The sequence below is a fragment of the Rattus norvegicus genome, chromosome 4 (genome assembly GCF_036323735.1).
Source record: "Rattus norvegicus strain BN/NHsdMcwi chromosome 4, GRCr8, whole genome shotgun sequence".
NCBI lineage: Eukaryota > Metazoa > Chordata > Mammalia > Rodentia > Muridae > Rattus > Rattus norvegicus.
Window position 1 is genome coordinate 178,793,468 of NC_086022.1, and position 27,254 is coordinate 178,820,721.

General features: G+C 44.2%; 1 protein-coding gene across 11 annotated transcripts in view; it reads right to left on the bottom strand.

Moving 5' to 3' along the window:
- Sox5 (SRY-box transcription factor 5) overlaps nucleotides 1–27,254 on the bottom strand; it is a 955,415-nt gene that overhangs the window by 281,196 nt on the left and 646,965 nt on the right. For all 11 annotated transcript variants that reach the window (NM_001415822.1, NM_001415823.1, NM_001271267.2 and 8 more), the window contains one exon: nucleotides 3,869–4,079. In NM_001415822.1, the coding sequence (NP_001402751.1) occupies nucleotides 3,869–4,079 (211 nt within the window). The remainder of the gene's footprint in view (nucleotides 1–3,868; nucleotides 4,080–27,254) is intronic.

The window sequence follows — 27,254 nt, forward strand, 5'->3', positions numbered from 1 at the left end:
AGAGAAACAGGCTTGCATGTGTGCACATGCACAGAGGCCAAAAGAAGACACTCTCATACTCTGTCCCAATTCCTTTGAGATACAAGCTAGGCTGGTAACCCACTACACTACTGGAATCCTCTTTTCCCTGTCCCATACAGGGCATACATGGGATTACAGGCATTGCATAATGGCATTGTGTCCATCCCTGACTTGAAGGAAGAAGTGGTAGGCTATCAAGTTTGCACAACAAGAGCAAGTGCTCTCCCCAGCCGAGCTGCCTCTCTTGCCCACACTCCGATTTTCCGATTCTTGCCTTGTTCAGTATACATTCTCTCTGATCTTATTTTATTTAATAACACAATCCTTTTTACCTGAACATTTATGCATTCTAAGAGGAAGGTGTTCTTTAAAGTCCATTACTGATGGAGATGTACTAAGAACGACCCTCAGAACTTCATAGGCAATAATGATTTTTCCTTGTGCTTCCTTCCTTCTGTGACTGTCATCCTTGTTATTCTTTCATCAAGTACTTGTGGGTACCACCTACTGCTGTCTTTCCAACTGAGAAACATTCAATGAGTTTAGATTTGGTCTGCCATTACCTCCAAGTTAAGAGTTTATACATCTCCTCTTGGTCAACCCAATACAGCAGAGCAATGGCATCATACTCAAAATTTTTAACAGTACCATCCAAAGAGAACCCCCAGATCTCTTTGGAATAGAATATACAGAACAAACACAGGGGCCCTTATTCCTTATCCTTGAATTCAGAACATATCCAACACTGTGATTTTAAATTAACATGTGAGGGGAAATACTTTACGACTCCTTCTATGAAGTCAGCATCAAAATCAGAGACATACATTATTCAGAAGAAAGGTATGAAATAATTGACCCAGGGTCCTGAATGTAAACATCTCCAAGAAAGTCTGAGCCAGTCAAATCCCAATGTAGATCAAAAGAACTATGAAGTGTTCCCAGTGGGATTTATCACGAGCTTGCTCGGTAGGTCAATGTCTGAAAATCTCTTTGGGAATGTAAAGATTAGTGATTGCGTGCGTTATATTAGTAGGTAATAAAGATCACTCCCTGTATGTATTATGTTAATAGGTAAAATTCTAAATTCATAGAAAACCAGAGCAAAGAAGATAGTAGGTACTGATGGCATCACCCAGGAAAGCCTACAGTAAACTTCCTGTGTCATGGTGGGTCAAGAACCCTGGCCCTTACAATAAAGAACACAGCGATGGTACCATATCCTCTCCTCCTACTCTTAATCAATATCCCACTGGAAGCCTTGACATGTAAGAAGGAAGAAAATAATAAAACCTGAATTGAGGGATGGAATAAATGAAACTGTCAGTTTGTGAATGACATGCTTGTCCATGTAGATCATCTCACAGAGTCAACAAAACCTGCCACAACTGAACCCGGACCCACGGGTTCTGAGGACAGTACACATAATTTCTACGTATTACCAGCCAGCAGGTAACATTTTGAAATTAGCGATGGTATAATTCTTGTTTGTCTTTTAATTTCACCTAAAAAGGCAGTACACAAACATAGATGTAATGGAGTACATCTAAGTTATGTATGTGGAAACCGTGTAAGAGCCACATTTTCAATAGCTGAGAAAGAGTTTTTGTTTGTTTGTTTGTTTGTTTGTTTGTTTGTTTGTTTGTTTGTTTGTGGATGAGAACAGCCATGGCTTCTTTATAATGTAGTCTAAAGGCAAAACACATTCACAGTCATATCAACAATATTTCTTGGATATAGACAAACTGATTTGTGGGGAAAGTCAGTAGACTCAGACTGACCCATAAAATCCTAAAGAAAGGAAAAACCTGGAAGAGCGATATGACCCAAAACAAGACTTCTTGTCAAGCAGAGCTGCACTCATGAAGACAGCACTAATATCCAGGCAAGGGACGTGCGATGATTTGATGGGACAGAGCTCAGAGGGCACCAATAAATGTTCATCCAGTCACCTTTGCAAAGGAGAAAAAGCATTCAGCAGACAAGAGCCATTTTCGGTAAATGGCGCTGGAATACCTAGACGCACTGTGAGGACACAGAAGTTAAAGGATTGGACGCAGAACCTTTAAAAGAATAAAGCGTTCCCAGATCTGAGGTACGCAATGCAAACTTGCAAAAGTGAAGAAGACAATGCAAGAAAAATATCTCGGACTCTCCATGACTACTCGAACAAATCAGACGCAAACCCCACGAACAAGAGAGTGACAACTGGAAAGTCATTAGAGTTAATTTTTCTTCCCGCAAAAGAAAAGGCTGAGAACGAAAACACCAACCACGGACTGGGAGAACGTTTGCCAAATACATTTCTGATTCAAAACTGGTATCTAAAATATGTAAAGATCTCTCGGAATTCATCTGTATCAAAATGACTCAGTAAAGTACAAAAGCGCTGAACGGACACTTCTCCCGAAGATGCAGAGACGTAAAATAAATACATGAGGAGATGTGGACGTGGGGGCCATCAGGGAACTGACAGGTAAAGCAGTTACAAGAACGGGATGCATAGCTATTCGAACACACAGAATCCCTAAGAACAACAGAGCTGAAGGTTGAGAGGGATGTGAAAGAGTAGGGACCTCTCTTCAGTGACTGCAGGAAGGAAGGAAAGTTTTATGAACACTCTGAAGATAGTTTGGCAAATCTTTACAAAGTCAGGCAATATCTCCCATACCCTCAGCCTTGATGCTCCTGAGGACTTGAAAATGTATCGGTGATCATACACTGTACGTCAGACACCGCTTGTAATCAAAGTGTGTCTCTCCTCCACTCGGTTGATTTGTCCAGGGTTATATTGGAATAGGTAACATCTGGATCTAACCCTGGACAGGTTAGAAAGATTTTTTTCTTCTTTCGTTTTATTTTTAGGATGAGCCCTTACACACATCATATGTATTTCAAGTTCAAGCTGCTACCAATAACCACAAAAGAGAGCTTTAAAGTTAGAGCCCCAAAGAACGGTTTCTAAGAGTTCCAAAAATGGAGGCTACTCAGGCCCACAGCTAAGTAACTACAATAACGTTTTTATGGGCTGCGCAAGAAATGGACCTAAGATCAAGGATAGGATATGAATATATTGGTGTACAAAGGTTACAAAATGTTACACGATTCTAAAATAGCCCTTAAGGGGAGGGATTTTCCTGAGATCTACAATACAGGCTGCAGATCCGAGACAAGTTGTTGGGTCTTCGGTGCGATGCTCGGACATTCTATTTTGAGGCTGTAAGTTTGAATCAAGTAGAACTTACTCATGTATAAAACCAAGGCTCACATCACAATGCGAATTTATGATTTTGAAAAAAAATCTTAGGATCTGTGAGATAGAGATAAAGAAAGGAATAAAATAAAGGATGAAGGAAGGAAGGAAAGAAGGAGAGAAAGGTAGAAAAAGAGAGAAAGAAAAAACAAACAGCTAGATAGAGTGCGTGAGAGATAGAGAAAGAGAGAATGGGAGAGAGAAGAGGAAGAGGAGGAGGAGGAAGAAGAGGAGGAAGAGGACAAGAAGGAAGGAAGGAAAGAAGGAAAGAAGGAAGGAGTGAAAGGTAGAAAAAGAGGGAAAGAAAAACAGACAGCTAGATAGAGTGCATGAGAGAGAGATAGAGAGAGAATGGGAGAGAGAAGAAGAAGAGGAGGAGGAGGAGGAAGAAGAGGAGGAAGAGGACGGGAAGGAAGGAAGGAAGAAGGAAAGAAGAAAGGAAGGAAGGAAAGAAGGAAGGAAGGAATCTCCATTGACATAAGGTTTCTGGTCTGTTGAATTGAAGAGTCTACACCAAACACCAGATCAGAAGTGGAAGCCAAATCACACTCCTCCACCCAGGAAGGACATGGCCTGTCTTTCTCTCCCATTCTTTACCTTCCGGCTCGTTCTTGATCAGCTCCTCCATCTTCCTCTGCTTCAAGGTGTCGACCACATCCGCTAAGCTGCCCTTGCGCCGCTCGGGAGTCCCCAGGGCTGCGCTCGACACCGACTCCCCACTCTGTCGCCCACCTTCTTCCGCCTTCTGAGGTGAGGTAGATGAGTTGTACGGAGCTAATGAAGACATAACTTTATTGCCATCGACTTCCTGGAAGAGAAAGCAAAGACGGGGTGGGTGGTTTAAAAATCGGTAGGATCACTTTGGCGAGGGGGAAGTCTGGAGCTTACTCTGTAGACATACTGGGATGTGACAGGTCACTCTGTAAGAGCAGGGAGCAAAGAAATCTTGGGAAAAAAAAAGAAATGACTTGGCTTCACTTTGCAAACCAGCTCGAGAGTGAGTCACTGATTGCTCCACAGGCAAGAGCAAAATGGGAGGCCCCTTGCCATAGCATGAGGCAGCAAGTTTTTAAACGTAGCCTTTAAAGAGCTGCACAGTGTGGTCCTGCTGTCCTGGCTGTTGCTTAAAGGTCTCGCACGTTTGTATGATTGTAAGGCAGAGCTGTCAAGTGCATTCAGCTGCCTGGCGATATTGGAATGTCTAAACAAATCATACACACATGCACCTTGTCTTTCTCTGCAGTCGCTGTAGCTTCTCTAGGGCTCTCCTGACTGAAACTAGGTCTCTCTTGGTGCCCCACTCACTCTCAAGCTTTAGAAAAGCCACGCCTCGGGGGAGACCTGGACACTGGGTAGGAACGTCATGAGACTGCTTCTGCTTCTCTGGAAGTTTTCCTGACTGAGGCCTAGTTTCTGGCCTCCCCCTGCGTTTCGCTACAGTATCCAGCGCTCTGTTAGCCAGTCCCCTGAATTTTGCTTCTTTGTAACTCTCTGCCCCAGAGCGATTCTATTCTTCACTCTAAAACTTTGTATTTTTGTATTCTCTTATCTTTTTTCTCTTCCAGATTTCAACCAGGAAATTGTGACGTTTATAGCATGCAGGGTCTATTTGGTGTCGAAGATATTTCAGGAATTTTAAAGAAGCATGAATCCTGCCTGATAAACATTTTTTTCTTACTTAAAGGTCTGCCTGGGGTTATCACTTATATCCACAGTCCTTTAAGTCCCACAAAGCAAAGCACCGTTAAGAGCAAAATTCTATCATTATAGCTTTGGGAGCTGCTCTCTGATTGTGCCTCTCTTTTGTATATTGCAGGAGATCCTCGTTAAAACACAGCCAAGTGTGAGCAAATGGGGTATGTGAGATTGCACACCATGCCTGGTGATACCTTCATCATCCATCATCCGTGTAAGAAATGATATTAGGCACCAGAAACACAACAAGTAGCATTGATAACTTTTAAAAATTAAGGCCAATATTGGCTCGCTTAAAGTACACTGAATTCCTTGACTAAAATCTCATCATCTCGGTCCTTGAAAATCGTTATCAACATAATTGTTACATGTTGATGTGATCTTGAATTAACAGATGTTCAGTGGGTATAGGGACATTACCTGAAGGAGACATATCAGTTTGTTGTTTGGCCTGAAGCATGAGGAGAAAACAAGAGAAGAAAATGAAGAGGAAGGAGGAAGAGGAGGGGAAGGAAGAGGAAGAGAAAAAGAAGGAAGAAGAGGAAGAGGAGGGAAAGGAAGAGGAGGGAGAGGAGAAACAGGAAGGAGAGGAGAAAGAGCAGGGGGAGGAGTAGGAAGTGTGTTCTAAGAAAACCTTCTAAATTACAACTTCTAAGTCCCAAGTAAGTTTACTCCCAAGTAACTTCCCTCTCTCACCATCACTAGGGAATGTGCCTCCAGTACATCTGCTGAGCGTTCTGTGCACACAACTTAGTCTCCAATGTTACTGGGTTTCAGACACAGCTTGCATTACACAGGGATTGCAAGCCCTTGGAGGGGAACTGTGTACCCACTTTTAATGTCATTTATTAAAACTATACTTAAACAGAAGCACATAGAGGGGCAGAACGCACAGGCTCCTCTTGGTCAGAGGACTAAAAACTCCATTCCGTTAACTCAGAAGAGTGTTTCTCATGAACGGCCCACAGGACCCATCATCGATAGTGCAGAATGCAGTAAGAGGCATCTATATTCATTGCATACCCAAGATTTTTCTTCTCTTTCTCCCTGAGTGAAAGGAAACACTTCTCATCCGAGGCTCCACAGTGGGTACATGGGTCTGTAGCCTGTTTAACAAGGAGTGCTCCAGAAGCAAGAATGGGCGGCTGACTGAAGGCAACACAGATCATCAGATGGCTCCCACATCTGCATGTGATGAGGTCTGGAAGATCAGAAGTTACTCCCAAAGGAAGGACCTCGCTTTACACACCTCCCATTCACACACCTTACATACAAGAAGGAAAGATTTTTTTTTAAGGCTTAACTTGTATCTTAGGGATTCTAATTCAGTTGGCATGGCAGGACAAACGTAAAGAAAATTTATTAAGCATTATTGCTACTTTAAGCAGGATGGTATCTTATTGCTGGTTCACCTGTCAGGTGACATTTTAGCCCCAGCACCGCCAATCCTTTCAATGGGTGGCTAACAGTTGTTGCAGGCTGGGATTCCCTTGCATGGTGACTATCTTGTTGGGGAAAGCTGGCTCCGACTCCAGTCAAGGGAGCCTTAGTGTTTCCAGTTTCTTCCTGAGATTGTTTCTGCCATATCTGAAACATGGCTACATGTTTCTCTCCACTCTGGAAGCAGGTGAAATCCAGATACTCAACTTTCAAGAAGCACCAAAGGGCCAGAATAGCCACATGCATCTAGTTCACCCCTAAAGTCTGAGGGAAGGCTTCAAGCTTGTACAGGCGAATGCCCAGAACTGCGAGGAGGTGTGTGTTAGCATCGGAGTGATCGACTCACCCACATGGGTCAGGAGGTCTCTCCCTTTGCTATCCTTAAGCACAATTCTCTGGATGTTCTCCACCCGTCACCTCCACAAGCAAGAGAATAAGAGATGGTGTGCTCAACAGAGCTCGCTTCCACTGAAATACCCTTGTGAGCATAGCTTCTATTTGCCTCTTTCTAAGGACAGTTTCACTCTAAACACTTGAAAGAACTCTTAATATTAGTCCTTAATGTTTAAATGTTAATTTGGATAACAAGGAAGAATTATTTGATTTGAAAGAAGAACCGAACTATACTGTACTGTACCTCAACCAGATCCAAACAGCACCTCACCCTTGGCTCTCGATCTTACGAGAAGTATTATCTTACTTAAAGTTTGGCTCTGTACATGGAAATGAAATTCATACATGGCAGCAAAGTCATATTTATATCCCATTTATTAGACTACATAATAATAATTGGGTAGCTTATTTTTAAAGAGTTTTATAGGCCTAAATTTAATCTCGATAGTAAGACTAATTATGATTTCCGGTTAATAGAGAAACTAGGGGACTCTAACTTGGGGAAATGACTGAGGTCATTAGAACAGGGACAGACGAAATAATCCATGAGGCTTCAGAAGCTCGACTCTAACTGTAACAGTAGCACAGCTTTTCCCCTTAAAAATAAAATAATTGCTTTTATCTATTATATGTGAGCAAGACACTGTCTTCTTCCCAATAATTTTGGAAATAAAAGTTTCCTTCTAATATATTTGCCTTCCATAAGAAAATGCTTTCATACTGTCCTCCTATCCAATAAAATTAAAAATAACCTTTGACATTTAAACAATGACATGAGCTCAGATGACTTTTCCCCTAACTAGTAGTTCTGAGTCGATGTAATGGCTAGTTTGTGGCTGTTAATACTGCCTGGTCCTCTGTTTCCAGAAAACTGAAAGTTTGAGCACAGAAAAAGCAATAGGGAAGACCAGAGTGGTGATTGATGAGTCTCACCAAGAGCGGTCTCCTAAATGTGGGGTTCGCAGCAGCAAGTGATGACAGAGAGATGCACAGAAGACATGCTCTCCTTACAGACAGAGATATGCACAGTAGACGTGCTCTCCTTAAAAGGTCGAGCTGGCAATGGGCATTCCATAAAACACTCCACTAATACAGAAACACAACTTGGAAAACTATTGCAACACCTACCGTGGGTGCTCACCCCTTAAATGATATTTAAAAGAAGGACGTCACTCCCATCATACTCCATTATTTTGCAATGATTGTCACCCTTTATCATCTACCCTGTCAAACTGAGCCTGTCCGGTGGGCAAAGGATCCCTGAATAGACCTTCCTTTAAATCTTGACGGCACTTTCTTGGTTAAATCTCCATTGTATTTTCATGAACATTATACTGTGCTTGTTTATTCTTTGGTTTTAGACGCCTGGGAGACCGTTTAGGCTGCCCTACTGAATACAATCCCTATGTTCTGATACACATGCCTGCGGAAACACACAACCCATTCTCCACCACCTTAGAAAGTAGATTCCCTGTTGCTGTTGTTTTTTAAAGATTTGTTTATTTATTACATATAAGTATACATCACTGTCTTGAGACACACCAGAAGAGGGCAACAGATCTCATTACACATGGTTGTGAGCCACCATGTGGTTGCTGGGAATTGAACTCAGGACCTCTGGAAGAGCAGTCTGTGCTCTTAACCACTGAGCCATCTCTCCAGCCCTGGATTCCCCATTGTTAGTATTCCAGCTATGAACTTATTCCTGGAGTCCCCCACAAACTCCCATTAACTGCAGTGTCCCAGAAAGGTCATGGTGTAGACAGAAGATGATTCTCAACAATTACTTTGAAGAATAATGAGTGGAATGGGTATGGTGGTGAATGCCCTTAATTTATTCATTTGGGAGGCAAGGGTGGCTAGATTTGTATGAGTTGAAAGGGCGCTCCTGTCTACACAGTGAGTTTTAGGTAAGCCAGGGCCATGCAGACAGAAACTCTCAGTCTCCCTCCATGCATGTGTGCCTATCTATTTATATATCTCTTATCATCCACCTATCAACTGTCTACCAATTTTTTATCTCCCATCATCATCTTACCTGCTGTCTCTGTATCTAACATCGTTGCATTCATCTATCTAAGTAGACGAAAGTCTAAAGTACATACGCAGACTTTGTGATTTTGTTCCATGATGCATAGAATACTTTCGATTCCTGCGCATAGACACACACCTCTGGGTGTGTCTGTGAGCATTTAGCTAAGCAGCGAAGCCACTAAGCAGGGAAGACTCACTCTGAACAAGGGAAGAACCATGAATGGGCTGGAGACTTAGAGTGAATAGAGAAGGAGAAAGAGAGATATGCATCAACATAGATCTCTCCTCTGGTTGCTGTCTTGTGATGCTTCATATTCCCACCATCATGATGGACTGCAGTCCCTTGGTCTGGGACGCAGAGAAATTCTCCCCTTTCTGGTTGTCTCTTGTACTTGGTGGTTTCCTTGCATTTTACACAGTCAACATCTGCTTGCATTTAGGGTCACCATAAACAGTGGTGAGTGCTGTTGGATTGCTTTCCCCAGGTTGAGAAACAGACTCTTGTAGACCGCAGTCCAACAGGCTAGGGAGGCTCTACGGCTCCACCCTGGTCTGCGCTTCTTCTCAGGCCCTGAGCCGAACAGTCTGCTTATGCTAACACTCCACTACTGACCAGACAGTTATGCTTCTGCATTTGTTACCTCTTTCTTCATTGTATAATTTATGTATTTATATTTCAAATGTTATCCCCTTCCCCAGTTCCCTCCTCTCCCATTCCCCTACCCCTGCTTCTATGAGGGCGTTCCCCCTCCCATTGACCCACTCCTGCCTCCCTGCCCTGCCATTCCCCTACACTGGGGCATCGAGCCTTCACAGGAACAAGGGCCTCTCCTCCCATTGATGCCAGACAATGCCATCCTCTGCTACATATGCGGTGGAGCCATGGGTTGCTCCAGGTGTACTCTTTGGTTTGTGGTTTAGTCCTTGGGAGTTCTGAGGGGATCTGGTTGGTTGATATTGTTGTTCTTCCTGTGGGGTTGCAAACCCCTTCAGCTCCCTCAGGCCTTTCTCTAGCTTCTAAGTTGGGGTCGCCATGCTCTATCTGATGAGAACTGCCAGCATCTTAATCTGTATCAGTAGGGCCCTGGCCTTTGTTTTCAAATTGCATCCCACTGGCAGTGATCAACAGTGATGGACCACAGCTAACTTGCTGATGGGTGATTTGTGTGAGCTTCTTCTCTCATGCATGTCCTTGAACTAAAAATGCAGGCAGACCTGGGAATATGTGACATGGTTCTGCCTGCCTCCCCTGCATTCCCAACTCATAAACTCTAGAGGGAGAGCCCAAACATGGGTTTTGAGGAATCGGATGTCCACTCTAGTTCAAGAACTTCCACTGGAAAGTAAAGTGAGTCTTAACCCCACAGTGGTGGGGACAATAGCTAGGCTGGGAAAGAAACAGGTTATTAAGTGACAGGACCTAAATGGTGAGAAGGGAGAAAGGGCAGAATGTTCTATGGGCAAATGGGTAGGGGAGGGGAGAGGCAAGGGCACAAGGGACAGCACATGTCACTTGCTTTGACATTTGTCTAAATGGTCACATGTACACGGGTTGCTGATAGAGGTAAAGAGAACCAAACTCAAGTCCTTGTATGTGTACAGCAAGTGCTTTCCCCCAGAGCCCTTTGCTCAGCCCCATGCCTACGACTGTCACAGTCACAGAGCAGACTAGAGAATCTGGGGTGATTTGTTTTTGCCAGTCTTGTGTTTTGAAATGTGACAAAAGGCTCGCCTTAATTTATTAATATCCATGATGTGAAGATTGAACAATGGCGTGTATGATGTCACCATCCTCTTTACGAAATATCTAAATCCTTGCAACTTAAACTGGGACATAAAAATAAATGGTCTCCGTCAGTAGGCTAGCTCAGCTGGTAAAGGACCTCAGCACCGAACCTGAGGATCCGAGTTCAAACCCCAAGGCCCACATAGTAGAAGGAGGGGACAGATACCCACAGGTTGTCCCCTAGCTACACAGTCTTCATGTCTCTCACACAGAATAAATAAATATGTGCAATAAAATATTGTTTATAAACAGCGAGTACTCGGGTGATTGAGAAGAGAGGTCGTCACTAGGAAAGGCAGCTGAGGAGACATCTTGGTTTCCATGCAGATGCTGCAGCAGGCTGCCAACGGGCCTTCCCCCTAAATTCTCCTCCACAATCACGTTTGCCAGAAACTCAGAGAATGCGACATCTGGGCAAGGCATGTATGTTTTCATGCGCCCTCCCAGCCTCTTAATAAGCGAGAGTGGCATTTAGGGAATTGCTAATGCATTAACTAATAGAACCAAGAAAACCAAGAACACCCTGTGCTCTCACAGCTCATTATCTCCCTGCTGAAGATGTGTGCCTGTATCTCAAGATCAAACATCTCCTAGGTACACCCAAGACCTCTGAGATCCTCCCCTTCAGGGCTCCGAGTCTAACCATATGTCGCTTCTACACCAAAAAGACGTGACTACATATCCAAGTACTTCCATTGAAAGTTTCCTCTCTGAGGGGAGTTGTTCTTTACAACGGCGAGGTACTAAACACCTAGCGTGCGTCCCATTTCTGTCAGGGGGCCCTAGAGCGGTTTTGCTAGAGCGCTTAGTCCATTTAACTTAAAAGCTGTTCATAGCTGTAAGTCTGAAGGAAGAAATGAAGTTGAAGAAGTCACTGTACTTTGGACGATGGGAGACATTGACTATTGTTATTCCTTGTAGAGTAGAACACTTACTGAATAATGCCAGCAGCTGGATATTTGATAGCCTTGTTTATAATTAGGAACAATGTTTAATGTTAAATAAAACATACTGTGGGCCCTTCCCACATGCAGTAAAACTATTACAACATCAAAACAGTTTAAGTTCCTGATTAAACAGACTGAGCCAGGCGTTACTGTTCAGGCTCCTTTTTTAAAACTATTTTATTTGTGTGTGTGGCTATTTGCCTAAATGTATGTCTGCATATACGGAGTGTCATGGACAACACTAGACGTGGTTGGGTTGCCTGGAACTGGAGCCGTGGATGTTTGTGAGCTGACGTGTGGGTGCTAGGAGTGGAACTCAGTTCTTCTGCAAGAGGAGTAAGTGCTTTAAACTGCAGAGGCACAGTTCATACCCTCAGACTCAACTCAACAAGTCACTTGGGCAACGGACACAGGCTTCTCCCTCTCGGTTACTTTGTCTGTGATGCAGATCTACGTTGTCAGCCTAACTGGATTTAGGATGAACCAGGAGACTGGCTACACACGTCTGGGGTGGGGGTTAACTTGTCTGTGTATGTGTATATATGTATGTGTAGGTGTGGGGTATGTATGTGTGTGGTGTGTGTATGTGTGTATTTGTGTGTGTGTTTGTGTGTATGTGTGTGTTGTGTGGTGTGTGTGTGGTGTGTATGTGTTGTGTGTGTTGTGTGTGTTGTATGTGTGGTGTGTGTATGTGTTGTGTGTGTTTTGTGTATGTTGTGTGTGTTGTGTGTGTTTATTTGTGTGTGTTTGTGTGTATGTGTGTTGTGTGTGTTATGTGTGTGTGTTATGTGTGTGTTGTGTGTGTTGTGTGTGTTTTGTGTGTGTTGTGTGTGTTTTGTGTGTGGTGTGTGTGTTTTGTGTGTGGTGTGTGTGTTGTGTGTGTGGTATGTGTGGTGTGTGTGTGGTGTGTGTGTGGTGTGTGTATGTGTTGTGTGTGTTTTGTGTGTGTTGTGTGTGTGGTGTGTGTGGTGTGTGTGGTGTGCGTGTGTGTGATGGAGAGAGGTTATAACAGACTATGGGTGCTAACATCCCATGGCCTGGGCTCCCACACAGTTTAGAGAGACAAAAGAAGAAAGTGAGAAGACCACCTTCTCCCTCTGCCTCTTCCTCCACCTGTCATAAGAATCTGTATACACAGATACATACATATGCAACTGTGTTCAGACGTTAACATTAATGAAAATTTGTATACAATAAAAGATATTATTTTGGTTTATTTTTAATTTTTGAATGATTCACTGGCTCACTCACTTATTTTGTGTCTTAGCTCTGTGTCAATGGGGGACGCGGGGACTGAGATGTGAGTCTGCAGGTCAGGGACAATCTGAGGGACTCAAGTTCCCTCCGTTCTCCATGTGAGCTCTGGGGCTTGACCTCAAGCCTTAGCAGGAACTACCTTCACCCACTGATGCTGCTTCATTTTTTTCCAACAATTCCTTTTGATAATTTAACACAAAAAATTGAGGTCTGGGGTTATCTCTGAGGTGGAGCAATTGTCTACTCTGTAAGAGACCCAGGGTGAATTCTAAAATTCCTAAAATGTGTTGGAATTCGGAGTCACCAGGCACAGTAGTATAGTGAGGGGGTATGTGTGGAGACTATGACCCCCACATGGTTTCCTTCCCACTGTTCACAGACTGCCTGATGTGAGGCAAAGCCTTTGCACTTCACATTTCTCAGGCACAATCCTCTGAGGAGGCTGAGGCAGGAGGATCCTCACTCTGAGGCCATCATTGGCTATTCTGATAAGGTTTGTCTCAACCAAGGGTTTGATTGTGGGGGACATTGCGTGAACGGTCCCCTTGACAGCTGCAGAGGGATGGGGTAATATAGAACCGCACCATGTCACTGCACATGGGTTTCTGATCTTTAAATTTCCCAGTTTCATGTTTCTCTGCAAAGTGATAAATCAAGAAAATGATCAAAGGAAGAAGGTTCAACTACCACTCATCGCAAAATCAAACTTCTAAAAGTCAAGTTCTGGGGACAACATCAGGAGGGTCAGATTACATCTCATCAATCCACATCGAGAATTAGTTAGTATGAGGTATTTGGATTTTTCTGGCATTTTTCTTCCCTTCTCTGAGGTAGGCACCTCAGGCTTCCCCCTTCTTCCTGAGTATTTCAGGAACACTTACATACTAATTCGGTGGTTCTGCTATAGAATTAGTAGAAACCCCAAGAGTAATGTGAACAAGAACAGAACCTGCTATCTTTCTGCTCCTGTCAGTAACATGACTAGAGCCGGTTAAGATGGTGTTAGCTGCAATAGATCAGGCCAACTCCAGAGCCTGAAGTCAGTTTATTCTCACTCCGTTAGAGGCACCCTAACCACTGAAAAGTGATAATGGCCTATTTTCTTAAGACATTGGATCGGAACACAGTTCCAACCAGAGGCAGCACCATGGCTTCCAAAGGAGACGTTATCACAGATAGCATCCTTGATTAGCGATATAAAAAGTGCAAGGCCTCAGGGTTCTTTGTTTACATATGATGCTAGACAATACACATACTTTCATACAACTGCTCACATAGATAAATCACGCACTTGGCCTTTAAAGCTTAGAATTCCGAGTCCATGTCAGCAGCCATGTGAGAGCCACCCTATAGGAGGAACCATCGCCGACCCAGCTTCTCTCAGTGAAGCCTTAGGTTTCCAGGGGTAAACCAGTCTTTAAATGGCTCCTCTTATGTCAGCATTGTGGGTTTGGAGAAAACAAAATGTTATAAAAAAAATACTTTCCTAAGCGAACATACCAAACCTTTACACATTTGCTAACATTTCAGCAAACGTGAGTTCCCCTTCTGGAGTTAATGATGGCTGTTCTGAAGGATTCTATGGACTATAAAGTTTTATAACTCTCAGAGAATTTCTGTGATAGATACGCGATTCCCATTTCACGTGTGGGGAAATTAAGGCTCCTAGAAGTTATTACTTTTAGAGGTGATGGATGAAAACGGAGAGGTAGAAAATTAAACCCAAGATCCCATTCTAAAACCCATGGTGGCTATCCCTTGGCTAGCTTGCCTTCCCTTAGCCGACTTGCGTCCTGTGACACATGCCAAAGGTATAAGAAAAGAAAGCTGGTGTTCTCTCTGCTCACAATTAATGATTTTAGATGCATGGAAATGCACCTAACGCAATCCGTAACCATAACAACTGTGACGTGCTGGTCTCTACAGCAGCAACCTAGAGGGGGACAGGGGAGAACAGAGAGGGAGGACATTGGGATTTAAAGAGACATAGCAAGCTCTCTGTCATAGCACCAGGTGCGTAACTCTGAGACAGCTTATCTAACATTCTCTATGCTGTGCCAGTGGGGACACCTCAGATGAGTCCCCACGTATCTTGCTATTAGTGCTCAACAAATACAAGCTGTTTAATTATGGGTTTATTAAATTTTTATGCACAGAGACCTCTGGTCTTACGAGAAATAAATAGAACAGTCTCCTGGACTAAGCTTGCAAGAAATACGTAGAAGAAAGCACACAGCCTGTTTCAGAGGCACGGCCTGTGGGAACTCACTGTGTACATCCATGGTAAGGAAGGAGGAAGAGGACCAGTGAGAATGGGTCTGCCTACATACAGTGGCCACTTCATGGAGGACCATGGAAGAAGAGTGGGGGGGATCAGCCTGCAGCAGGGGATGGTGGACTCTTGAAAGGGATTCTATGGGAGCCGCTTTCTTGAGAAGATTGGGCAGCAGTGGACTCGAGAATGGTGTTGGCAGAAATGGAGTACCATTCCCTGTTTCATGGAAAACTGTTCCCATTACCTACATGTGACCATAAAGGGCTTTCCACTAGGCTGCAGAACGGAGCGTCGGAAAGAGCCATTCATTTTACCGGTCACCTGGAACTGTGCAGTGTCTGGGGCAGGGGAGTTGCCCTCACCTTGGAGTTCTTTCAAACCACACACAGTTGAATTCTCTTTGTTCACACCCCAGTGCAGTGCACACCCCTACTCCACCTCCATCACTCTCCGTACTTCCTAGAGTCCGTACTTCCGGAGGCCCAGGGATGGGAGCATACGACACGGAACACTTGCAGGCAGGGCTGTGGGCACATTGTCCGTGCAGGGTGTTGGATGCCAGAGCCCACGAGTGAGGTCCTCTGGTTTGTAATTAATTGCTCCAGTGGGAGAGGATACCCTCGAGTGTACTTGCAACTTTTCAAGTAAATTTCATCTTTAGCCTAAAACAGGCAGAACAGCGTATTGTTTAAGTTTTCAGACCCTAGAGAGAATTGGGAGAGCTTGGTGACGGGGGTTGAGTAGAGAAGACTGGATGATAACCGTGACTCTGTGTGAGGGGTAGAGACAGTGACTATGTTATTGACCCAGTGTGCACAGCGACATGACTCCCAACACAGAGTTTCTGAAATGTTGGGGTCTGTTTTGAGAGCACTGGCTTGCTTTCTTTCACGGGTTTGTTTTCTGGAGACAAGGCCTCATTGCTCAGGTTGGTTTCAAACTTGCCCTGCATCAAAGCTGCCTTGAATGCCAAGTCCTCCTGGTCTTCCTCCACCTCTGAAGTTCTGATGTGACAGGTGTGCACTACAACGGCCAGCTTTTGCCGCTGTTCTTCTTTGAGACCGGGTCCCATCTAAACCATAGCATAGGTTGGCCTTGAACTCACCGTGTAGCCTGGGCTAGATGAGACTTGGAAGGAATCCTTCTGCTCCAGTCTCGTAAGTACTGAGGGTACTATGCCCAGATTTAAAACAGTTTTCATAAATACATTTTACTAACGTGATTCGTTACCGGCAAAGTAGCCCCTGACTTCTGACCCTGCTAATACGGGTTTGAAACCCCGTACGCTCTACTCCAGTAGACGGACAGTGACTAGAAATTGAGAATGTATCAGAGAGTCCAGAGTATCCTGTCACTGAAGATACAGAAACAGGGGTTAGGAAATAAGGAAGCAGGAACCGCTTCCTGCCAGTGAAGAGGGGTGAACCACTTTCTAGTCACAAGCCTTCAGGCTGTTTCCTCAGAGCAGGGGACCCGATGGCCAAACCCTCTTCACGAAAGACAGAGAATGGAGTTAAGTGTAGGTGATGACGCTATTCACAGAACTTGGATTTCCCATGTACGTTTTGGACGTTTATCGGTGTTTATAACTAGACTTTGAGTGCTGGAAAGTACATAGAAAGGAAATATTTAGTTATTCCGGAAAATAGAATAAAGCAGGTAGGAAGACAACATGGTTAAAATACGGAAGACCAAACTGAAAGTTCTTTATCCGTTCCGGCAGCTGACACATCGGTCTCCCCAGTGTGGCCACTGCAGCTAGCCATCTGCCTAGCCATACAGACGCTGGGACCAGGAAGGGGCGGCACGTGTTAACATCCTCCCAACTTTACAGAAGCCTCCTGCTGTGACTGTGGCAGTTGAACCCATAGGTGACAGGAGAGGTGATCAGACAGGTATCTTTTATCCCCACTGATAAATTAGATCCTGGGTAAATACCTTTCTAAAAGCCCATATTTAAATCTTGTGGTATGCAGAAAGACAATAAATAAATAAATGACCATCACATTTGGACAAGTATCTTTCCCTTATAATTCTACTTGAACCCTTGACCTTCTGAATGAACCCTGATACTTCTGATGTATCTAAGAATGGCCCCCGTGTGGTACTCAAGAACCCACAACAATGCCAGCCCAAGAGGAAGACCAACGCTCCCCATCCTCCCTACACCAGGGGAGGGAGGGCTTGCTCTGAGAGCATCATTGCATGCCCTTTTTCATTGGGCTTTCTATGTCTGAGGCCCGAGTCTCAGGATTGGAACCTGTCCAGCACTGCTCTGCTCACCAGCTCAGAGACGGTCCGCACACGCAGGCCGCTTACAAACGTCCTTCGCTATCCATTTATTACACTTAGCAGCGTCAAATAGGGAGAGATAATGAGAAAGCTCCCATAGGGCACCTAGGGACCTTGAACGCCAACAGGGGGTGGGGGTGGGGGGACAAAGGCAAGATACAGGCTTTCGAGAGTCAGACCTCACCTCCTTAATTAATATTTGTTTCCAGTACATTTTTGGCTCTGCCATTATTTTCTCCTCAGTCCCTTGGTTCTCACAGACGTGTACACATACATGTATATATTTCATTAAGGGGAAATAAAAGGGTTGTCTTTAGTTAAGATGTTTCCATTCACAGAGACCACACATTTAAAAAATAAATTGCCTGAATAAATTCAATTATCTAGAGGAGCAGAGGAAATCACATGCAAATGGCACTATATGCACGGGCCGCGCCGACAGCTTCGTGTTTATTTTTATTGTTTCGCTCAGTGGAAGGGAAAAGCTGTCAAAAATGTAACATCTCTTCCTTTTTAAAGTCCCGATGTCTCTGGTACTGAAAATGGCAGGAGCGATAATACTGAGAGAAGGAATTTCTTTGCTTCTCCAGAGGAAAGGCTTCAGAGTCCTCTCTCCATACCAGCATGTAAGAGGGTCTCCGGGTACACGTGTGTGAGCCTTACCTGCCAAAACCGGGTTCTCATTTACCTGACACTGGTGTAGACAATGAAGACCGAGTTTTAAACCAGAAGCAGTGGTACACACCTTCAGTCCTATCACTAAGGCCAAGAATTGCCACAAGTTTGAGGCCAGCCAGGTTCACATGGTAAGACTTTGTCTCAAGAAACAAACGCGATTTTGAAATCAACTTAAAATAGGTCATCTAAGAAAACGAAGAAGCCACATACATTAACCCAAGACAGGAATGGCAGTTCTGGCTTTTAACACCAGCATTTTAACTAGATAAAACTTTATTTAAAGGATTCATTGGCCTTGTGTTTTGTGGAGAGCAGGGATTAAATGTGTGTGTATTTATTTATCCTCCCCCTCCCCCTTTCTTTCAGGACACCAGAGTAATCAAAGGAGACTGGAGCTGACTTACAGAGGAATCTTGCTGGGGCCCTCTGGCTTCTCTCGCAGAATTTCCATGCTACCTGGGGTCTTGAAGCATGAAGATCCTGAGGAAATGTGGCACTTGCCTACATGTTCCTGCCAATTCCAAATTCACTCATTCAGATCACTTCACTGAGGGCCAAATTCTTACCCAGTTCCACAGAGGCACCGGTTTCCTGGAAGTGAATAGAGCCTTGTGCGTGCGAACGGGTGTGAATAGCGAGTCTGTGCTGGGGATCAAGCCCCGACCGACCGCAGGGTTTCATGAGCGAGGGAGAAACTGAGCTGGGAAGTGATCTGAAAGGTACAAGCTTTCAACATTGTTGGCCTTGGGTGCTAGCACCAAACCGACTGCTTCGAAAACCTCCAGCCTCTCTGCTCGTAGGTTCAGAGCTCTCCCCAGGGCCGCACATGTGCTGCTCTGATGCAGTCGAGCCCGAGATTCCTTGAGTTGGCTTTGATTACAGCGTCCTAACACAACTCCTCCTCCCGTGCTCCCGGAAACCCAGGGGGTGCAGAAGAGGATGGCAGAACCACCCTATGACACATCAACTTGCCCGGCTACATGGAGATTCAGAGGGCAACTTCTCTGGTCTCCAAACAGAACTGGGATATAGGAAGTATCACCATTGCTTTTATATGTTGAGGAGTCTAAGCGCAGGCTCTGGTTAAGTAAGAGACCCGTGCGAGTCTACATCTCTCCTCTCCTGAACTGTTAGCCACCATGATGTCCATGGGCTCATCAGCGAGAGTCATTGCACTGACCTTAATCTAATTGCCTAAGCAAAGTTTGTATTAACCCTACCTATGCCATCACTCCACCCTGCAAGCTATTTTTTCATTCTTAACCTCATTAGCATATTCCACTTTCTAGACTCTTTTTAATTTAATCCTCTAGGATGTACATTTCTAAGTAAAAACCAAGCAAGTTGGTCTAATTTCTAAATAGTGTTCTTTAATATTTACCACTCTTTAGCCCCCAACCCTAGTCTATCACACCTACCAGTGACCCATGCTCATAGCATTTGTTAATCTCACTTTTGAAGATTATTATCCTGGGTCCTGGAAGGAACACAAGTGATACGATGTTTCAATCTAGGCCTCACGAGATCTTTGGACAGAAGAACAATGTTTCCTTTTTCCTCTTTACTGACTACTCTTAGTCTTAGAGCAGCCATAATGTTGCAAACATCAGTGCTCTTCAGTAAATCCAATAGCCAAGGTCCTAAAGGACATGGGTTCCTTCCGACCTTCCTAATCCTATTTCCTGTCTCACTGTCGTTCTGACTCTCTGTTTCTGTCTCTCTGTGCATCTCTGTCTCTGTTTCTCTGTCTCCTTCTCCCCACCTGACTGTAGGAGATTATGTCCACACTGTATGACTGAAAGATCTTTCTGTGGCTCCCACCCAGCTTCCAGGGAGACCTTGGGAACCTCTGGGTGACAGGCCAGTTCCAAGAACATGTCGTCACTCCTGCCTTTCCCCAGACCATGCTCTCTCTCCTTCTGCCTTTCCTGAGACCAGGCTCTCCTTGGTTTCTAACTTCCTTGCCCTTCCCAAGAAAATGTCAAGCTTTAGAACTCATATATCTGTAGGTTTGATCTGTAGGGAATTACATGTTTTCGGTAGCTGTTTCTTTAATAAATATCTCTTGGGACATGAATGATTTCAAGTCTGGTCTCTAAGTTGAGACTTTTCACTTCTCATCTTTTGTCCAGGAAGTCCCAATCACATTCTTGCATCCAAATGCACCCATTTTAAAGGTCTCTTTACCCCAACACACAGATACATGAAGAAATGGAAATCAGAAGGCTGTCTCTTGGGCACGCCATTGCCTTGGGCTCACTCCCTTCTCCCCTTAGACTTACTCATTCCTAAGTCACTAGTTTGGGTCTCAGGCAAGCATTCCAGACCTCTCCAAACTTTAATTTTCCTAACACAAGAGGAGAGCCGTTTATCTAATGCCAGGTTTAAAATTTCACAGATCTGTGGCTACTTGCTACAAGGAGACAGGCAGCTTCGTTACTTCTGGCCTTTTATCATCTGAAAATTCCTGTCATTCCGCCCTTTGAAAAACACATAAAACATCCGTATTTACAGTAAGATCAATTAGGAATCTGTACTATTTGCTACTGTGGAAATTGACTAAGCAGCAAGTTCTGTCTCAATGGGAAGGCATGGATGTTTTTGTAGCAATGCACGGGATGTCTCCCGCCACGAATGCAGATCTTTAAACTATGCTCAAGCTAGCGCGGTAACAGAACAGTACTAAATAAATGTTCTCTTTGTGAATATATTGTTCGGAGAAAAACTGAGACTCTTACTGCAAATCACAAGTCCATATTAGACATAATTAAATAAGTGCCAAACAGGTACTTGACAAGAGTGAAGAAATGAAAAGCCAATTTTTTTTTTGCCTCCCTCCTCTCCTTTCCTTTTCTTGTGTTCTCTTAAAGAATGTTTAAGGACTCTGACTGACTTAAATGGAAGATGGTTTAATCAGATTTCCTGGTGACTCAGAGTGCCACTCAATACTACTTCTAGGAAAGACAAGGTATCTAGGATTTTTTTCTGTTGATTCTCCAAGCTGGGTTGTTGTTTCTCAGATTTGGTCGCGCTCTCACTGGCCTGAGCAGAATAGGTAACTTTTAAGATAGAAAATATATTATAAATGTTTCTGCACAAGCATAAATTATTACATTTATTTTTATAATCGAATGAGAAAAGGAAACATGGAAGTTCTTTGCCTTCCATACTTTTCCAGAAGCCGCTGTTATGCGTGTGCTCATATCTGTAGAATCTGAATCTGACTTACTTGTGCAAGCGTTTTTCTATGTAAAACGGACTCCCCGCTGGAGCGTTTTGTAATATTACTTTATATGTTTCACTAATACTGTTCATAGTACTAACAAGCTGGAATTGTGAAGGGATTACCCTAAACTGAATGCTTGTCTCCCCGAGTTACCATTTTTTTTCCGGATCTGGGGACTGAACCCAGGGCCTTGCGCTTGCTAGGCAAGCGCTCTACCACTGAGCTAAATCCCCAACCCCGCTGAGTTACCATTTTACACTGAAGAGAATCCTGGTTCCATTTTGTTTCTGTGTGTGTTCTGTGAAGACAAACCTCAAACCTAGAACAGACCTTTCCAAAACGTTAACAGTTCAAGTCTAAACTAAACTATGTATCATTCCTTAACCTAGGAAGTGAGACTAATGAAACCTCCTGTAAGTCTACAACCCTTAATGCTTTGCTAACAATTTGATGATCAAATCCAAATTTGTCATAGTTTGAAGCTCTCCAAGTCTTATCTCAGATGGCACATTTTAAAAGATTAATCTTTATTTGTAATTACGTCTATGTATAAATTATATCTTTAGTGTAGGTGCCAGCAAAGACCAGAAGACATTAGATCCATAGGTGGTGAAATTATAGGTAGTTGAGAACCCTGTGAGGTAGGTGCTGGGAACAGAACTTGGGTCATGCACAAAGGCGGTATATGCTCTTAACTGCTGAGTCAGCGGTCTCTCCAGCCCTCAGTCGACATTTTCAACTTTGTTCTGTTAGAACACCGTCTTCTAAGTCCAGTCTGTTGTCACCAGCGTCATCTCTAGAGTCTTTCTACACTCCATACATGTCAGTAAAGTGGCTATGACAGTGGCTTTGTAGACGACTACAAAGGTTACAGGAAACAGTTAACAATGGTGCAATGTAATTCTTAGTCCATATACCCTTTCTAGTCTTTCCCTGAAAGTGCACTGCACATCAATCAATACAAGCTGCCTGCTGTTCTATCCATGTGACTTCAGTCCCCTAGGGACAAAAATCATACACATTCTACATAGAAGACCGTAGAGCATCTCGGTAGGATCCATTTCTGGTGGGCACCGATTTCCTTTGTTAGATGTCTCCATCCCCTTTCCTGCTCCCCACCTCGACATGCACTTTCAAATCAACACATCCTTGGAGGCTCAGGTTAAAAACCTTCAGTCTCTGGGGCTGCTTTGCTTCGACCTCTCTGTTAGTGGGCCCCCAGGGGCTGTGGCACTGCTGTAGTCAGATCTGTTTGTCATTTGTGGGTGTACACTGGACATATGTCATGGTCTTTCTGCAGGATGACGCTGGAAGCAGAAGATCTCAGAGAAGCCGCCTGGGGACGCATACGAAGTCCACCGTGAAGCCCTGCTGTGGCACATAGCTGACAGCCTTCTCGTGGATGAACTTCTTCTGTACTCTAGCGCGTGTTAACCGGCTGAAGGAGTGGGATTTCTCCACTGTGACACTTCCCTGCATGCTTATCTCATAAGTTTGATATCGCTGGGGACAGAATAGACACCCTTCTATGGTGCTGCTCTAGAAAACGGTTAGGCTTTCATTTGTTCAGTCAGAAAAGTGATGCTCTCTGTCCCACAAACTCCCCAACCATGCCAAGGATCTCCTCAAATATGCTTCTTGGCACAGATTGTCATGGGCTCCGTTGGGACATCACAGTTACTTCCACTTTGCTACCAAAGTATGGGTTCTTGGTGGATCAAGAGGGTATGTCTTTCTCACGTGGGCGCTGAATACATTTAATATATGACAGATTCCCAGCAGTTATAAATTAAAATGGAATCATTTCTCTTCCCTATCAGTGCTAGAATGAGAAGATATTGAAGGTTTAGGTGAAAACATAACCTTATCAGCATTTTCTTTCACCATAATTCAGGGCACAGGTCATTGGTGGTACGCAGATTGGAAGGACACCATGAAGGTTAAAGATAAACATGCGGGTTACGTAAGATCGGGGGCAGAGGGGCAAGCTGGAGAAATAACTAAAAATAGAAGCAAAGGAGTACTTAAATCTTCCCGAATTAAGAGAAAATTGAACTGTTGCTCGTTGGTTTCACACAGCATGGGAAACCCTCTGGGATTCAATTAAAATGTGCTGGAGATGGAGGGGGGATACAGGCACCGTCAACAAGGGCCCCTCGTCTCTAAGGATGTTTTCCGTGCTGAAGGGAAGATGCTCCCTGTGGAAGACCAGAGGCCTTCCAAGTGCCTAACACATTTCCGCAACACTAGGAACTCGCATTCCCTGCGGCCTGCTTCCAGGGAGGCAGGCAGGTAACCACGCAAACGATGTCAGGAAGGGTAACGACTATCGAAGAGAGTCTCCGGATATCGGCACACACATTCTACTTCACATCCTACTTCAGAACACGCGCTTATCCGAAGATGCACATACATGCACACGTGCTCTCCGCACAGCGAGATGGAAAAAGCCAACCGGTTAGGCTCTACCAGGTGCCCTAGAGAGACCCGCTCACACTGTCAAACCTGCAGCTGGTGGATCTAGGGTCAGCAGCAGACAGTCCACCTCCCTTTCCCTGTATCACGTGGACCTGACACTTGGACGCAAAATTGGACTCAGTGCAAATGTTTCTTCTACACAGGCTATGCTCCAACATTTGAGCCGTTTCGTGGCTCAAATTCTCTCACGGCGACTCTGTGCTGCACCGTTCGGACTTTCTCTTCCCTCACGGTTGCTCCTTATGTAGGATTTGCTCTGAGTAGACCTCTCTCTCTCTCTCTCTCTCTCTCTCTCTCTCTCTCTCTCTCTCTTCAGCTGAGGTGAATAAATAAGGCTCTTCACTCACTGAGGAAATCTCTTTCTAATTACGGGGATCATATAGAAATCCCCTTATCTACCGTGGAAATCTGGTAGCCATTTCGGTGGAAAAGAAATACTTAACTATTCGAAATTAGATGAAGGGACTACTGTCTTCTAAATGAAGCAGAAATCTGGAAGGCATATATTTTCCTGAAAAAATAATAAACAATATCTGGGAGAGAAATATTTAAAGAAATGAAACACCTATTTATATGTCTCACATATTAAACCCAAACACGTCAAGTATAAACAATCTGCTTTGGGGTTTTTCTTACGTCAGACTTTGATTTTATCATCAGGGCTGAACACAATATTCGGCAAGTACAGGAAGATTAAAGAGGTATGCTAAGAAGAATGATATTAAATTAATAACGCACCCCTTCTTTTGCTTTAAAAAAATCATGTCGGCCTATTGATTGTATCACATGCTTATTGGAGATCTCCAGTGACGCAGACAGCTGCCTTGTTTTCTGCACTGCAGACAGGGATGGATGTCGGTCCAAAGTGAGACAGAATCCGATCTCTGCTTTGCACTAGGCAGGGGAGGGGTATTGGGATCAGATGCCCCGTCTTACATCGTGATTCAAGTTAACAAAGGACTGCATGCGGCAACAGACAGACTTGGAAATAAGAAAGTCAGGCCCAGGAGAAGGCAGTGAAAGGCACAGAGGCAGAGAAGAGACAGAGAGGTAGATGCTGCATGGAAACACAGCTTGGTTACACACACATCTTTAACAGCATTGTCTCTGTGTCTCAGACCCCTCCCAGGGCCATGTCATTGTTTGCTAGGGCCCTAGGAATTTTTGCCTTTGGAAAAAAATCCCATCCTTCACACCAAAGGAATAAATGAATAAAAATGACAGAGTATCCTGAATTACATTCTATGACCCAGTCAGTATAAAAACAAATACATTAGTGCGTATGAAAATACTTCCCGATTAATGTTCCAGTCTCCCTTCCGATTTTAAAAGAAACAAAAGCACGGTCTTTGGCCTGCAGCGTACGGTCAGCTACAGGTCTTAGATGGCCTGTGGAAGAGTTGACCTACTCTGCAAGGAGAACGTTCTCCCTAACTAGTAGGTTCTTTTGGTTTGGTTTTGCTCTTTTTTTTTTTTTTTCCTGATCACTCAGCAACATTTGGCAGGCTAACTCCTTGGCCGGAGTTTATTCTCTTCAAATCTTGTGCCTGTCACATATGCCCTCCTGGATGCCACCAGCTTGCTAACCCATGCTTTTATGACCCTACACTACTAGTACCTAAAATACATGACTTAAGCAGACGCAGGCCGTAGCCTCTGTTCCTCAAGTAGTTATCCCACTGGACACTGGACTGTTTCGTCTCATCTCTCTTATATTTCTTGTAGTTTGCTATTTTGGATTTACTTCCCTTTTATTGGAGAGCTTTGCCTGTGTGTATACACGTGTACCGAGTCTATGCCTGATGCTCATGGAGGCACTGGATGCCCTGGGCCTGGAACTATAGACGGTTGTAAGCTGCCATGTGGGTGCTTGGAACTGAACTGAGAACTTTTCAGGGCAGTTGGTGCTCCTAACCACTGAGCCATTTCTCTAGCCAGTGGGTTTCCGACATTCCTAAAGCTGTGACCCCGTAAGTCTAGTTCCTCATGTTATCCTACCTCCCGGCCATAAAATTATTTTTGTCGCTACATCATAACTCTACTTTTGCTACTGTCGTGAGTCACAATGTGGACATTTGAAATGCAGGGTGTCTCGCATGTGACCCCTGTGAAAGGTCATGGGAACCACTCAAAGGCGTCAGGATCCTCAGGTTGAGGACCACTACTCTAGCTCCTCTTTCATGTTTGATACTGGACAAAAGCAGACAAGAATGTTTAAACGGTGTCTGTCCTATGCCCAGACTAGCAGCAGAATTCTTTAAAACCAAATGAGTTTATTAATTTACATTAGTCGAGGGCTCGTTTTGCCCCCATAGTTTCCTTCGGCTGGGATAATGTCGCAGTCGAATGTGTATATTAAATTATTCCTTGGCTGGACTGCTTAATAACCAGTCTGTGACACAGCTGGGATGCTCCGCTATACAGTTAGTCATGTGCCCTCCGTGTTAGACAGTTGGGAAGATGGCTGTCTTCACAAGAATTCTGAAAGCTCCATATGGCTCCAGTCTCAGAAGCGAGGTTAGCCAGATACATCCTGGAAACCAGAGGGTGACAGACATGCCCGCCGATCTCCTTTATAGTCAGTGACAGATCCAATCTAGACCAGGGGGATAAAGTGCTCTCGCCCACTTACATAAAGGGGTCAAAATGACCATGGCTCCTCCATTCAAACCTCCAGAACATAGCATCTTTCTCTCTGACATTTACTTTCCCTGTGTAAGATGCCTCAATGGAGGGGGGAAAATATCATTTTCCAGTTACATTCTTCCTACACGATATGCAAATGTGTCTGCCCCAAGTGGTACGTGGGTCCGGTATTTGATTTTAGTGTTAAACCCACGTCGCTGAACACTCGACTCCAAGACCAACATTGACCTATGTTATCATCGGTGACACAAAAAGCTTACTGTTTGCTTACCCCTCTGCACCCCTACATTACTGTTTGCTTACCCCTCTGCACCCCTACATTACTGTTTGCTTACCCCTCTGCACCCCTACATTACTGTTTGCTTACCCCTGTCTGTGTCCCTACAGCCAAGGAAATCATGCCTTCAACCCAACCTCAAGGCTTTGTTGTGCTTCCGTCCGATGACATCATTGACATATGACGAGCCTTCTTGAATAATGTTATTTCTGCTTTAGAATGCGTTATTTCTTAACCATGTCCCATCGAGCCCACAGGCATCTCACAGTCAGGATCTGCCACTGCGCATAGGGATGGCGCGGAGGTTAGGAGGTTAGCGAAGGGTTGGGGTGTCCTCGTTGTACATACTACAAAGTGTTACAGCAGTCTGGCTTTTGGGAGGCTTTCCTCAACGGGGCTTCCCCTCTGAGGAACAAGGTCACTGCTGAAAGAATTGTTGAGGTGACACTCTTTCGTAGCATTTTCTGACATTAAACTAAAGTTGAAAATATTAGTTTCTGCAAGATGATGATTTGCCAAAAGTATGTTTTCTTGTATATCCAGTCTGGAAAGGATAAGA